Below are 16,141 nucleotides of genomic sequence, written 5' to 3'. Positions count from 1 at the left end.
TTTTATGTGCATTCACACAGTTAATGAGTGGCGGAATCTGATTCATTCTAGAATTTTTTCCCTCTAAATAGTTAGTTCTCAGATGCTTGTCTCAATGACTGGCTGTGAGGAAGTTCTCATCAGTCTTTTGTGAAATAAAACTCAATTTATGCAATTTAATGATTGTCCCTTTGTCTATTTTTTGTTTTGAGTTAAAATTCCCTTTCATAAAATAATAATAGTGCTTGTAAATGGGCTTAAAAAAATAAAAGTCCTTGTTTGGAAAAATAAAAATTTGCTAATCTTACTTGAGTTTGCAAGTTTTTAAATTTATTGGTCATGAAAATCAAAGTCTAGAAATCTTCATGCAAAATGTCAACTCAAAATCTATTTATATATACTACATTTAGGTAAACTTTATTTTCAATCATTTTAAGAAACCTGGCTACTAAAAAGCTTTTATTTCATCATAAAATATAAATAATCCACTCTTATTTGTTGAAATGGTACTTGCAACCTATTGAGTGTAATTCTAAATTAGAGACTAAATGGAAATGCTACCCTCATTTGTGTGAGGTAACTTAATAAAGACATATTCCATGTGAAGGTGGGATTTCAGTTTTCAAATGCTTTGTACACTTGCTGGTTTTGTCTGAAAATCTTTTTTTCCCCAGTGTTTACATTCTTTTGTAAGGAGAATTATCTCATTAATTGTACCTTGTGATTGCTTTCAACCAAACTAGCAGGAAGTCTAATAAGAAGGATGACTTTGGAGGTGGCCAATGGGCAGGCTGCAGTGAAGCAAAGGAGCTATCAGCCATCTTTCGTGTTCATGGGCTTCTTGGGCACACACACCTCCAGCAATATGGGAGGGACTGCCTGTTTAGCTGTGTGACTTTGGTTGTTTGCTCTGTCATTAATTTGGTATCTTTGTAGATTAGTTTGATGAAGCACTGAGTTTAATTATTTTGGCCTAATTTTTTAAGCTAGTTTTAGCGTTATGTTTTAGACTTAATTTCCTTTTATAGTCACTTGTTCTGAGTTTAATTTCATATCTGAGAAACCAGATTTGATGTAGAATCATTAGTAGAGGTACTTCTTCCTTATACTACACATTTATAGCAGAACAAATGTTGAAACACTTACACCATGAAGACTTTTATTTGTCCTTTTCTTTTTTTGAGGCAGAGTCTCAGTTTGTTGCCTCAGGTAGAGTGCTGTGGCATCATAGCTCTCAGAAACCTCAAACTCTAGGGCTTAAAGCGATTCTCTTGCCTTAGTCTCCCAAGTAGCTGGGACTATAGATGCCAGGCACAACACCCAGCTGTTTTTTAGATCTAGTTCTCGTTGTTTGGCAGGCCCAGGTTGGATTTGAACCCACCAGCTCTGGTGTATGTGGCTGGTGCCCTAGCCGCTGAGCTATAGGCACCGAGCCTATTTGTTCTTTTTGTAAGTTGTATAAGTCATAGTATTAATAAATTAAAATCTAGGTGAAATATTTTCTTGTTCTTACATATAGTTGACATGAAGAGAATTACATACTAGGAATTAATAATTTCTAAATGTGGGGAATGTTTACCTAATGTCTGTAATGAATTTTTAAAAACTTGTTTTTACTATAGAGAAGTTTTACTATAGACGTTTACTATAGAGAAGTAATGTAATGTATTCGTTAAGAGTTTGGCCTTTGGAGTAACACTGTATATAAATCCTGGCTCTGTCATTCTTTTAGTATGATCTTGAGTCAGTAAAGTTAACTTTTCTGAACCTCAGTTTCCTCATTTGAAAATGATGATAACCTATGTTTTGTAATGCAATTAAAATTCAGTTAGCTGATATGTGAAAATGCTTAGCCTAATTGCTGGCATATAGAAGGCATGAAATGAATATCAGATACTGTTATTATTAATATTATTCTGCAAAAATGGTATTTTTTGTGCAGTGTGATTTTTCTGAGGTTGTGAAAATAGCTGGGGGAGGGTTCACTGCTATGCTTATTTTGAACTTGAAATTTAACATAAATGTTATATTCTGTTTTAATTAGTTTTAAAGTTATAAACAATTCTTTTTTACCTAAAAGTTTTTTACATTTGTTTCCATTTTTTCTTTTAATTTCTCATTATCTGTTCTTTTTAAGAACCCAGATTTCTCAGAAAGTACTTAGATAGAGAAGGAATTATTACATGCATAACTGGGGGAGGAAAATAGTCATTCAGAATTTTGGTTGGTTCATCAATAGCCTCAGCATTCACTATTTTAACAGGTATAAAATATTAGTGATTATTTTTCAAGTTATGATTATGTTTGTCCTTGAAGTCGTTTTTTATCTCTAAAAGCTTTGCTTTGGTTTTCAATTTCAGTCTTGCCTCATGACTGGGAATTATTCTCAGAAGATACTAATAATAGAGAATATTATTAGCAGAGAATAACTATCATTGTGTAACTCATTTAGATTATTGAGCCATAGCCTTCCAAATTTGTACCTTCTAGCTAAATAAACTGGTCATAGCAATTTAATCCAGTATCAGCACTGATAAATCAAAGACCAAGAAAACACGAAGTGAATTATTGTCAGGGTATGTGTTTCCTGTATAGCTGGTCCTGTTGTGGCAAAATTCCTCAATGCTAAATGACCAAACATTTCACTTTCTGATACTTTTCACTGCCTCTTTTTCTTTGATGCTATCTCATTAGGTTTATCAGTTGATCTTTCTTTTGCCCAGATACTTAGAATAATAGTACACAGGAAGAGGCTCACTATGTATAATTACTGAACAAGTAAGTGAATTTGTAATCCAAGTTAGAAGTCATTGCAGAAAAATAGGGGAGGGAGAGTTAAAGTCAAGGTGTTGGCATTAGGTTTTTCCATTGTATGATTTTTTTTTTTTTGAGGTACTTTTAATTGTGGTAAAATATACATGACATGAAATTTACCATTTACATAATTTAGAAGTGCACAATTCAGTGGCATTAAGTACATTTACTGTGTTGTGAGCTATCACCACTATCTATTTTCAGAACTTTTTCATCACTCCAAGCAGTAACTCTGTACCCAGTAAGCAGTATCTTTCAGGTCTACCTTTCCTCAGGCTCTGGTAACTACTAACCTGCTTTTTTGGCTTCTACAAATTCACCTGTTCTAGATACTTCATAAAAGTGTGTCATAGTTCATTGCACTAGATTTTGACAGTATCAGTAACTCTTGCCCTTTCCATTTTTACTTCGATGTCAGTGGTAATTGTTTAAACTTGATTATTTGTGATTAGGAAAAATTGGTTAACTTGTAGATTTAGGTGATTTTCTGATCATTGTTAACACACATCAAGTTCATTGACGAGGTCTATCATTTAAGAACAGTTGTACATTTAAGATTTTTAGTTATTGTCATAGTGTTCTTTTCTTGAAGGCAAAACTAGTGAATACCTACTGTACTGGGCACATGTGAGTGAATGGGACATTGTCTTTCCTAGCTTACAGCCCAGTAGTTACTGCCACACTGCTTAGGAAAACGTGTGTATATATGTGTATGATCTTTTACTTTTTTATTTCCAGGGTCTCGTTAACAATCTCCCAACTACTTTTAGTATTCTAAATTTTTTTTTCTGCACATAGACTTGCCATGATAAGTGTATGTGAATTAATAATTATCTTCTATGCCTGGCATTTACTAAGCTGTTTACTAAGAACATTCCTCTGGAAGTTTATACATAACATAACCTTATCTTTGCTGAAGTTGTGTGTGACTTAGTTTATCTGCATTGAAATAATCTGTATATTGATTCTTAAGAATAAATTATTAATTTATTTATGATTTATTTCAATAGGAACAACTTTTCAGCCTAATAGCAACTCCTATGTAAATCCTGATCACTTGAACTATTTCCGGTTTGCTGGGCAGATTTTGGGATTAGCTTTGAACCATAGGCAACTGGTCAATATTTATTTCACACGATCATTCTACAAGCACATTCTTGGTATGGCTCTGTTATTATTTCTGTCAACTTCTTTTATATAGTTTATCTTAGGGGAAACTAGGGAGATAATTGATACTGTTTTGGATAATTTTTATTTTGATTAAAGACCATCTGTGTATGTGTAAAGCATTTTGAGGACTTTGGGGCGGGGGGAGAAATGACTTTTAAAAAGTTTTTTGGCAGGTTAACTGCCATGTAAGTTGTGGCCAGAGCCTTGTGAAGCATATGTAACTCAATGTCTCTTGACTTGTCCTGACCTAATAAAACAACCCAAGGAAATAGTCATTATATTAAACACTTTCTGCTATAAGTTTTCTTCCATTTTAATATGTGTATGTTTTATGCCAAGAATGTATTTTGCTATGAGTATACATAAGATAATTGGTACTTTTGAAGTTTATTATAATTTACTGAATAACTTTTTTTTTTTTTTTGAGACAGTCTCACTTTATTGCTTAGATTAGAGTGCCATGGTGTCAGCCTAACTCACAGCAACCTCAAACTCCTGGGCTAAAGGGATCCTCCTGACTCAGCCTCCTATGTAGCCAGGATGAAAGGCACCCTCCACAATGCATGCCTGATTTTTTTTTTCCATTTTTAGTAGAGATGGGGTTGCACCATTGTTCAAGCTGGTCTCAGACTTCTGAGTTCAAGGGATCCTCCCTCCTTGGCTTCCCAGAGTGCTAGGATTATATGCATGAGCCACTGTGCCTGGCTGTAAAAATGTGAAAGAAACACTGGCTAACGTAACAGACTTTGACATTCTGAAATGCATTTAAAACATGCTATGAATTGTATTATATTTTGCAGTTTTCCAGAATATCTGTAGAGGGCAGTATTTTACCATTAAACAGATATGGAAAGGCAGAAACATTTAAACTGTAACTGGTTATGTGTTTGTGCATTTTTTTTTAGGTATTCCTGTAAATTACCAAGATGTGGCATCCATTGATCCAGAATATGCCAAAAATTTGCAATGGATTTTAGATAATGATATTAGTGATTTAGGTCTAGAACTAACTTTCTCTGTTGAAACTGATGTGTTTGGAGCAATGGAAGAGGTGCCTTTGAAACCTGGAGGTGGAAGTATTCTTGTGACACAAAATAACAAAGTGAGTACTCAGATTTTACCTTAGCCATTGTTTAGCTCTAGTAGTTTGCTCTTTATTCTAAGTTCCTATGGCATTTACTAGAAGAAGTTTTTCCGTTGTAGTTTTGTAATAGATAAAACATTTAAATTAACAAAACCATCAAATATAAAACTCTGGTTAGAAAAGACCATTTCAATATTGTACTAGCAGTGCTGAGGCAGTTCCTCAAGTCTGAAGCACAATTCAATTGATTGTTTAAATTGGATATATTTGAAAAATTTGATTAGAATTATAAGCTTAAGTCAAGACAATATTAGTGAAAATTGCTATTTTATGCTTTAAAAATATGACATTAAAAAGTTGTAATTCAGAAAAGAAATTCTAGTATTTAAGCTTTATACATGCTTTTGAGATCCAGTAAATCTGTCAGACCTTTAAATTTTTTTCTTTATAACTTGATGATTGTTTTTTTTCATTATTGTTATCTCTTGTGTTTGGAATACTAATTTTTAGATTTGGCATATGTTTTAAATTTCCCTGTTGGAAATCATAATGTGGCTTTAATATACCATATAGTTTTATGTTTTGATATATTTTCTAGTATATTTGGATTCAGAAAATCTGGTTAAGTTGTAGTTGTGTTGCTTCTGAATAGTAACTTTTGGTTAAACAAGACTAAAACCTTTTTCTTTTTCTTTGGTTGTATTATAATTCTAAGATAGCTTTGGAATCAAGTAATTATAAGAAACAATGTCCATTGAACCATTTTGTAGGCTGTAGATTTAGTAAAATATGGATTTTTTTTAAAAAGCCATGTTTTAACAACTCTTTGAACTAAGTTTTCTGTTCTATAGAATTGGGATAATAATACATAATTGTTATTGGCATCTGTAAAATGAGCAGTTTAGGAACTGCCTCAGCGCAGCTAGTACAAAAGTTAGTTGTTACTGGATAGTATTCTATAAAAATGAGCTCTTTGTTTCAGATACGTAAAGGGAATATATATAATAATTATGTACTAATCTACATAATTTTACTTTTTGAAACTTAGATATTTTATGTACGTACAAAAGTGAAGTTTGTTGAAAATAAAATCAGGAGCTAAGTTTTTATACATTTATAAGTTTTTATACTGCCCTCTCATTTTACATGAGGACACTGAGGCCAAAAACTAAATGGCAAGCTAGGACCAAAACCCAAGATGTCTAATTTCAAGTCTGATATTCTTCATGCTGCATCAGAATTAATTATGTCAAGGAAGAACTTATGTGGTCTTTAATATGATGAGTCATGTTAAGCTATAGACTAGGTTAAAAACAGTAAAATCCATAAATTAATTTTTAAATTTATATGAACTTGCCAGTAGATGAAATATTTTTAATCATTTAACCATTAGATCATCAACCTTATAGTGCATTTATTGCTTTATTTACTTTGGAGATCTGCCCTCAGCTAAGGATAATGAAGTCATAATCTTTATTAAGTAAGAGGTTGCTTTTGATGAGAGAACTATAAGTGTGGTTCTTATGTGTGAATGCTGTATGTAGTGAGTAGAGTTGTCACTATTCTCAGATATATTGTATATGGCAGTGTGGAAGATCCATTAACACTTGTGTGATGTATACCTATATTTATACTTCTGTTTCTTAGCGACCTCTCTTTTTGCTATGACATGATTTTTGTTCAGATTTTTAAAATAATGTATTAGTTGTTTTGTATGTATCTTTTACTGAAATATAGAAAGAAGGAAAATATTGAATGAATAATAAAAAATAAGAATATGCTCACATTGAGTATATAAGCCCTTCATCGTGAGTCTCATCTGAGACTAGAAGACTATTGTACTATTAAAGTAGTTGGAACCTTGGTTTCTAAGTTTAAAACATTTTAAGGTAGCTAATTGCTTAGTTGATTATAGGCTAACTTTATTAATGATCGTAAGTGATAATAACAGAATCTTATTCATTAATACGTTAACAATTCTCAGTGTTCATTTTTTGATGTAAACATTTCTCACATAACAAATTGAGCCTTTTCATTCTCTGATGTTACTGGTAAGAGTCAAGTGTAGTAATTGTATATCAAATTGCTGATGTTTAAACATTTAATACTTAATAAGCAACCTGATTCATATAAAATTTTAAAAATCTTTAGAAACATATCACATTTTAAATTGATCACTTGCTTTACAATTAAGGCATTCAATTTATAAAATATTACTTTATAATTTTATTCTCTATTTCTTGGGAATATTATTTTTAAAAAATCTAACACATTTTTATACATTCTGTTACTTTAGAGCCAACCTTTTACTTGCTTATCTTTACAAGTATGTAGTTGTAATTGATGTTTAGAGTTCCATTTTGTGATTTTAAGCATATTGAAGCTTAAATGACTTGTTAAGAGAGGGTCTATGTAAGCTGATCTCCACATGGGGGAGTAATTTCTTTCTACGTTTTATTAAAAAGACTTTAGTAATTATGTAGTGAAACCACATAATTTCAAAAAAAGGCAGTATGTTATATAAATGCAAGTGATGTAGGAAGAATATAAATTAATTTCACGTTTGAAATATAATGCTCTTTTACATTTAATTTTGTATCAGTTATTCGTTCTAAAACCTAGGAAAAACTCCCATGGTTTCAGTTTTGAAAATGGCTGAATTACCAAGAGTGGAAGATTTAACGTTTAAATACTTTTTTCATCTGTAAAAAAAAAGTTATGCTTTTTTTTTGCTATTTATTCTTGACCAAAAGCTGAAATTATATATATATATGTTTTGAGATAGAGTTTCACTCTGTTACATAGGCTGGACTGCTGTGGTATCAGCCAAGGTCACTGTGACCTGAAACTTCTGGGCTCAAGTGATCCTTCTGCCTCAGTTTCCTGAGTAGCTGGGACTACAGGTTCCTGCCACGGTACCTGGCTAATTTTTCTATTTCTAGTAGAAAGGAGGCTTAGCTCTTGCTCAGGCTGGTCTTGAACTCCTGAGCTCACGAGATCCTTTTGCCTCAGCCTTCCAGAGTGCTAGGATTACAGGGGTGAGCCACCACACCCAGCCAAATGTGGCAGTTTTTGCTAATATCTTCAGTTCTAGTTCTCAGTATTGAATGGTAAACTATGTAGGTTTTAAATGTTAGCATTACATTTATAATACTAATCATCAAGTTCAAAAAAATAGGGGTGGGATGGAGCAGGATATCAGAGAATGGGGAAGGGGGTCTGGAAGTTTTATTATAGAGAGAAGTATTAATTGGTCAGATAGGAGTAAGGAAGGGAACGGAGAACTGTTCTGGGCTCACAGGAATGCACAGAGGTAACGCAGCATGAAGGTAACACAGCATGTGGTATGGGAAACCACAAGTAGGAAAGAGATGTGGAGCTTGGCTTAGACTGCAAATGAAGAGGCAAAAGATGTCGGGGAGTTAGACAGGGGCCAAATCCTAAAAACCTTTGCATCTACAATTATGAATTTGAAAATTATGTGAAGGCTGTGGGGATGATTGTGGATGTTAAAGAGAGGAGTGACTTGGTCACATTTCTGTTTTTAAAAAACCAAAGAAACAAGCTCAGCTTGCAGTATGAAGAATGGGTCGAAATGGCACAAAACTGGAGTCAAGGCAATTGATAGGCCCTGGCACTGGTCTGAGGGAGCACACTTGAGGAATTGTGGAAGGCAGTGATAGTGAGGATTAATAAAATAGGGTAGCTTTTAAGCTTTTGAGGATGTAGAATTTATAGAACTTGGTAAATAATTGTTTAGGATGATGAGAAAGAGGAAGGACTCAGGACGACTGTCACTTTTGTGTGTAGGGTCACCCAGTGACTGAGTGTTGCCACCCTTCATCAGCTTCATCACCACTGGTTCTGTTTTCTCTGTAATTCAGCTTCCATGCCATCTCCCCATCTCCTGATGTCCTGCCCCATCCCACCCACATTTTTTTTCCCTCTAAGCCTGGATGAACATGATTTTCAGTATTGTAAATGTAATGCTGACATTTAAAACCCATGTAGTTTACCATTCAATGCTAAGTGATAATAATGACTACTACCTATTGAGTCCTTTATGTATGTTTCATGTATCTGAACCATGTTCTTTGTGAATTTCTTACGACAGCAGCCTTTTGAGATGGTTATTTCTCTTGGTTCAATATGAAAGCAGTGTTAATATTAAAACATCTGACATTTATTAGGTTCTTATAACATGCTAGGGACTGTTTGGAGTGACTTGAACTAAGACTCTCCCAGGGTGCTGTGAGTTGTAGATACTCTTTTCTGTAGGTGAGGAAACTAAAGCATATAGGGGTTAAGAAGCTTTCTCCAAAATTACTTGCTTAAGTGGAAGAGCTGGGATTTGAACCCACGCAATCTATAAATTTCAAGCTCCAACATTGTAATAACTTCAGAACGTAAATAACTTCCCAATAACACAAAACTAGTAATTGGTGTTTTTATCTGAATTTGAGGTCTGTATGGCGATATAACTGCTAGGTCTCTCATTTTAGTGAGGCAGTAAATATGAACAGAAAGCAAATATGTGTTTTCCCCACTTCATTTTGATATGGTTAAATGCTAGTTGCACTTTATCTTTTCACAAAATATATATTTGATGAGCATACAAGCATAAAATACAGGTTTATAGCTATAGATTATTGACTTAAACTGTATTCTTTATTTGCGTTTTTAGAAAAGTCTACATGTTGACCATCTGTAATTGAAAAATCTGAAGTGCTCCAAAGTCTGAAAATTTTTGAGCACTGACATGATGCTACAGGTGGCAGATTCCACACCTGACTTTCTGTGATGGTTTGCAGTGAAAACACACGTTTACAACACACAGTATTTTCAGCATCTCCAAAGGAAAAAATTACCCTTTCAGTTTCCTTTATCTGTATTATATCTTTTCCACAGATGCCCAGATTTCTCCCAACAAGTACACCCGTGAGGGTAATAAGATTGCACACACGCAGGTCCCATGTGCCAATAATAGGTTCCCCATGATGCTGCACAAGGGACCAAGACCTACATGGATGACTCACTTAAAAAATTTTTTTAGGCTCGGCGCCTATAGCTCAACCGGCTAAGGCGCCAGCCACGTATACCTAAGGTGGCGGGTTCGAATCCCCAGCCCGGACCCGCCAAAGAACAATGACGGCTGCAACCAAAAAATGGCCGGGCGTTGTGGCGGGCGCCTGTGGTCCCAGCTACTTGGGAGGCGGAGGCAAGAGACTCGCTTGAGCCCAGGAGTTGGAGGTTGCTGTGAGCTGTGATGCCACGGCACTCTACCCAGGGGGACAGCTTGAGGCTCTGTCTCAAAAAAAAAATTTTTTTTATGCAGGTGACCATAAAATGTATGCACAATTTAAAATACCATGTAATTTAAAATTGCACACAAACTTTTTGCCCACCCCGTATATGTGTATGTATTTTTTGCTTATTTATTTAATTATTATGATTATTTTTTGAGATAGGGTCTTGCTGTTGCTCAGGATGGAATAGAGTGGTCTGATCATAGCTCACTGCAGCTTTGGACTCCTGTGCTCAAGCAATCCTTCTGCCTTAGCCTCCTGAGTAGCTAGGACTACTGGTGCATATCACTGGGCCTGGATAATTTTTATAATTTCTGTAGAGACAGGGTGTCACTTTGTGTCCCAAGGTAGTCTTGAACTCCTGACTTTAAAGGATCCTTCCACTTTGGTGTCTGAAAGTGCTGGGATTACAGGTGTGAGCTACTGCACCTGGCCTTACTGTGCTTTTTAGCTTATTCTCTCTTCTTGAATATAAAGATATTATTGAAAATGTCAAAAAAAGGCCTGCAGAAACCCTTGTGATAAGAAAAAGAGGTCTTTATGTTTATCTAGAGCAAAGAAACCAAGCTGCTGGAGAAACTGGACAATGTAAATATGAAATGTCTTACAGAATTTTTCTGGCATTGAATGACCACTCTGTATAGCCTAAAGAAACAGAAGGATTAACTGTTCAAGTTCTATGTAGAAAATGATGAAGAGAAGTTAATGAAAAATTAGAAAAACACCTTATAAAACTAAAAGTGAAGTTCTCAATCATGTATTGAAAAAGTGGATTTGTCAGGTGGCACCTGTGGCTCAAAGGAGTAGGGCACTGGCCCCATATGCCGGAGGTGGAAGGTTCAAACCCAGCTCTGGCCAAAAACTGAAAACAAACAAACAAAAAGCAAATTTGTGAGCACTGAATAGCAGTGAACATGTGTCTTTTAATGGTACGCTGATCATGAAGCACAAAGATCTATCACAGTGGACTGAATATTGAAGGGAACTGTTAAGTATTCAATAGGCTGGTAGCGGAAATTTAAGAAATAGCATGGCGTTAAATTTTTAAAGATTTGTGATGATAAAACATCTGATCACAAAGCAGGGGAGAAATTCATTGACTAATATGCCAAAATTATAGCTGATGAAAATCTGGTGCCAGAACAAGTTTAATAATGTTAATGAAGCATCACTGTTTTGTCGTTATTGCCCTAGAAAGATACTGATAACAGCTGATGAGACAGCCTCTATAGGAAGTAAGGATGTCAAGGACAGAATAATCAAGCTGGGATATGCTACTGCGGCAGGCAGGCATAAGTGTAAACCTTCTCTGATAGGCAAAAGCTTGTATCCTCCTTTTCAAGGAGTGAATTTCTTAGCAGTCCACTGTTATGCAAACAAAAGGCATATATCACCAGAGATATCTTTTCTGATTGGTTTTACAAACATTTGTACCAGTGGCTCATGCTCACTGCAGGGAAGTTGGGCTGGATGATGGTTACAACATCTTGTTATCCTTTGATAATTGTTCAGCTGAAATTCTCATCAGAAATTATTTATGCCACATGACTTCATTAATTCAGAGTATCCTTAGATCAATGAATAGTATATGTAAAAACACTTTCTTGCACAGTAGTGAGTAGTGGGTGTGCTATTGCCAACGCTTGGAAGACAGTTACAAAAGATTTAGTTGTGCATACCTGGCACAGCTATGGACAATGACTATGTTCAATGATGAAGATGAATAGAGTGATGACTTTGGGAGATTCTGTATGTCAAGGGAGAAAAACATTATGTGTGACCTCCTTACATGTGCAAAAAATATACCTTTAGAGTTCATCAGTAACCTGAAAGGAGTGTATATTGAAGTTTTAACATTGATAATGAGTCTCTAGTTGTTCATTCATTGACCAATGATGAAATAGCCAAAATAGTTCTGAATGACAGTAGTTATGATAGTGATGATGAAGGTAACATTGTTAGCACTACAGAAAAAGTGCCTGTAGATAACATGGTGAAAATGTATGGTGAGCTGATTGAAGGATGTGAGCATCATGTTTTCATAACAGAATAAGAAATCATGTTCGTTTATAAAGTCAGAGACTTCTAAGACAAAAACTGTTATTAACGAAACAGATGGCTCCAGAGGGGACTTTTTTGTCAGGGTAACACAGATTTTATTTAGGAAGAACAAAGAGAAAGTTTAGAGCACTTCCAAAGAGAGATGGACGTGGGTCCCTCTCATGAAGGAGCAGAGGTGAGAGAGAGACAAGTGGCAAAGGTCTGCAGCATCATAAATATTCCTTTTTTTTGTTTTGTTTGGTAAATGGTTATGATTATTTTATTTATTTTTATTTTTTGGAATTCATTGATGGTACAAAGAACTAGGTTATACTGATTGCATTTGTTAGGTAAAGTCCCTCTTATAATTGTGTCCTGTCCCTGAGAGGTGTGCCACACCTTGTGACCCCTTACTGCCCCTCCGTCCTTCTCTCTCCCTCCTTCCTTCTCCCTGCACCCCACTTCTCCAACCCCCACCATCTACTAGGTCATCAATTATCCTCATATCAGAATTGAGTACACAGGATTCTTGCTTCTCCGTTCTTGTGATGCTTTACTAAGAAGAATGAGTCAAGCCATCCAGCAAAATGCCTTTTCATTTCTGGAGGACTCACTTTCTGCACCCTCAACTACTTCTAATTTTCTTTCTCATATCAGAATGAAAAAGATACCACATAATACCTTTTAATCAAAACACAGTGTTGCAGGTGGAGATGGAAAGCTTGCTCTTGTGTGTTATTGTATTTAATAGCTAATACAGGTATTCCTGAACACATAATGTTTTCCTGTGTTATGTACTTATGTGTGAATAAATATAAGAAAATGATTGCTTACCAATAGCATGTAAATTCAGAGTCAGGAATTATGGTGATACCATAGATTGTCTACATGTGTGGCTGAGATAGAGACACCTTTGCTTTTGAATGGTTCAGTGTGCACAGACTTTGTTTTAATGCTCAAGATTATTTAAAATATTGTATAAAAATATCTTTAGGCTATTCATTGTTATATATAAAAAACATAAATGAATTGTATGTTTAGACTTAAATCCCGTCTCCAGGATATCCCACTATGAATATACAAGTATTCTAAAATCTAAAAACCTTGAAATCTAAAACATTTCTGGTCCCAAGTATTTCAGATGAGGGATACTCAATCTATAACCCTAAGAAGGTTTTTAATATTCTGAAAATTTAAAAAACAGATAGTGTAAATCTAAATTTCTTTCTTCTTCTTTTCCTCCTCCTCTTCCTTTCCCCTCCTTCTCCCCAACCTCAAACTCCTGTGCTCAAGTGCTCCTCCTGCCTCAGCTCCCTAGGACTACACTCAGCTAATTTGTTTATATTTTCAGTACGGGGGGGGGGGGTCTTGCTTTGTTCAGGCTGGTCTCAACCTCCTGACCTCAAGCAATCCGCCTGCCTTGGCCTTCCAGAGGGGTAAGATTACAGGCATGAGCCATAGTGCCTGACCTAAATCTAAGTTTCTTTATATTGAGTGAGTGTGTCTGTGTGTATTATTAGGTAGGTTTAAATGATTTTTAATATATTCCTGATATTAAACAAGAACATACTTTTCTGTGTGCTTTAGATGGTATATTCTAAAACTTCATTTTAAAAATCATCAAATGTATAAAAAGGCAACCTGAAGGATTCGTTTGAAAATTTGTTCCAAGGAAACTAAAGTCATAGGATTTTTATCAGGCTATTTTACTAATTACTAAGTACTTTTACTAGTTTGTGACCTTAAAAATAAGGGGCTCATGCCTGTAATCCTACCACTTGGGGAAGCCTACGTGGGAGGATTGCTTGAGGCCAGGAGTTTAGAACCAGCCTGAGCAACATAGTGAGACTCCGTCTCTGAAAAAAAAATGAGCAAAGTCAGCTGAGCATGGTGTTGTGCACCTGGAGTCCATGCTACTTGGGAGGCTGAGGTGGGTGAATTGCTTGAGCCCAGGGCTTCCAGGCTTCAGTGAGCTATATGATGGCCACTGTACTCTAGCCTGGGCAAATAGAGTGAGACCCTGTCTCAAAAAAAAAAATCTGCTAAAGAATAAATTATTAAAAAATTATATATCATAAAAATATTCCTCTCCCTTTCTATCTCCTTATTCCTATAAAAGAAAGATGACATTCTTTTGACTTCTCAGTGGAGGAATGTTCAGTAAAAACTCTTAACATACTAGAGCAATAATAAACAAGGGGATTAACCCATGAAGGAAGATTTTGTTACCAAAAAGGGTTTATAGTTAGGGAATTGAATTATTGCAATAATAATGACACTTAAGTTGTTAATTGCTAAAAAAAAAATTCCAAACAGTTTGACAAATGTGGCCAACCAAGTATATCAGTCTACATAGAGGGGGAGAAAATAGCATCTTTATTTTCACTATTGAAAATTGTGTAACTATTATTAAAATGATTAACATCTCTTTCAAGGAATATGAAAAAAGATTTTCAAGAAAAAAAATAGCTTCCGAAAATGTGCCAATTCCTAGCCTCCTCAACATTTTCCATAAGAAGGCATAATTTAGGTTCAAAGCCTATAAAGAAATGAAAATGTTGAGGAAGATTTTTGTGGAATGATGCTATTCGGTCCACATATTCAGAAGACTACTGAAACATTTCTGTAACTAGATCTGTAATTCAACTCATACACAGTGTCTGAAAGTTGAATCCCCTTAGTCTTAGTGTTTTTATCTTTTCCCTTGGCAGGTACTTTTTTTTTTTTTGTAGTTTTTGGCTGGGGCTGGGTTTGAACCTGCCACCTCCAGCATATGGGGCCAGTGCCCTATTCCTTTGAGCTACAGGTGTTGCCGGCAGTTACTTTTTACTTACCTATGTTATGTCAGTTGTCATGCTCAGTGGTTGAGCTGGGGAAAAGTTGCTAAGGCTGTTTTTTAAATTGTCTATGCTGAGGCTTTCTAGGTTGAAATCTTTCAATACATTAACATACAGTTTGGTTGATTTTTTAATATGGTTGATTTCCCTGATTTGATTCTATAGCATCTGATTTTTATGTTCTCAAAGATTGACAACAAAACTGGTGAGAGCAGATATAACTTTCCTAGGATATGCCATTTGTTGGTGATAAAAGATTCTCTATTGCCAACTTATATCAGTTCTTTTTATATTTTAAATTTTTATTGTTTTAATTGTAAATTGGCAAGTTATAGCTGTATGCTATGTATGTTATGAATCACAGATTAATAAGTTAACGTCGTATCTAAAGAAGCTAGAAGAGCAAGAACAAACCAAACCCGAAGTTAGTGGAAGAAAAGACATAACAAAGATCAGAGCAGAACTAAATGAAGTACAGATACCCAAAATAGGATCAGTGAAACAAAAAGTTGGTTCTTCGTAGAACGTATTGAGGAAGATTCCTTCCTCCTCAGTTTTTTGGAATAATTTATGCAGTATGGGAATAAGTTCTTTTTCGAAGGTTTGATAGAATTCTGGTGTGAAGCCATCCGGAACCAGGCATTTTTTTCTTGGGCGATTTTTTATTGTTTCTTTGATCTCAGTGCTTGAAATTGGTCTGTTCAGGAGTTCTATTTCTTCCTGGATAAGTCTAGGGAGAGGGTGTGATTCCAAATATTGATCCATTTCCTTCACGTTGTCAAATTTCTGGGCATAGAGTTTCTTATAGTATTCAAAGATAATCTCTTGTATCTCTGTGGCATCTGTTGTTATTTCCCATATATCATTTCTTTCTTTCTTTTTCTTTCTTTCTTTCTTTTTTTTTTTTTTTT

General features: G+C 35.0%; 1 protein-coding gene across 3 annotated transcripts in view; it reads left to right on the top strand.

Moving 5' to 3' along the window:
- Positions 1-16,141, top strand: part of HACE1 (HECT domain and ankyrin repeat containing E3 ubiquitin protein ligase 1) — a 108,884-nt gene that overhangs the window by 72,394 nt on the left and 20,349 nt on the right. For all 3 annotated transcript variants that reach the window (XM_023513060.1, XM_003781563.3, XM_023513061.1), the window contains 2 exons: positions 3,804-3,953; positions 4,869-5,065. In XM_023513060.1, coding sequence (XP_023368828.1) covers positions 3,804-3,953; positions 4,869-5,065 — 347 coding nt within the window. The remainder of the gene's footprint in view (positions 1-3,803; positions 3,954-4,868; positions 5,066-16,141) is intronic.

The sequence above is a fragment of the Otolemur garnettii genome, unplaced genomic scaffold (assembly GCF_000181295.1).
Source record: "Otolemur garnettii isolate 467f Iridium unplaced genomic scaffold, OtoGar3 scaffold00002, whole genome shotgun sequence".
NCBI lineage: Eukaryota > Metazoa > Chordata > Mammalia > Primates > Galagidae > Otolemur > Otolemur garnettii.
This window is presented reverse-complemented; position numbering and strand designations above follow the sequence as displayed.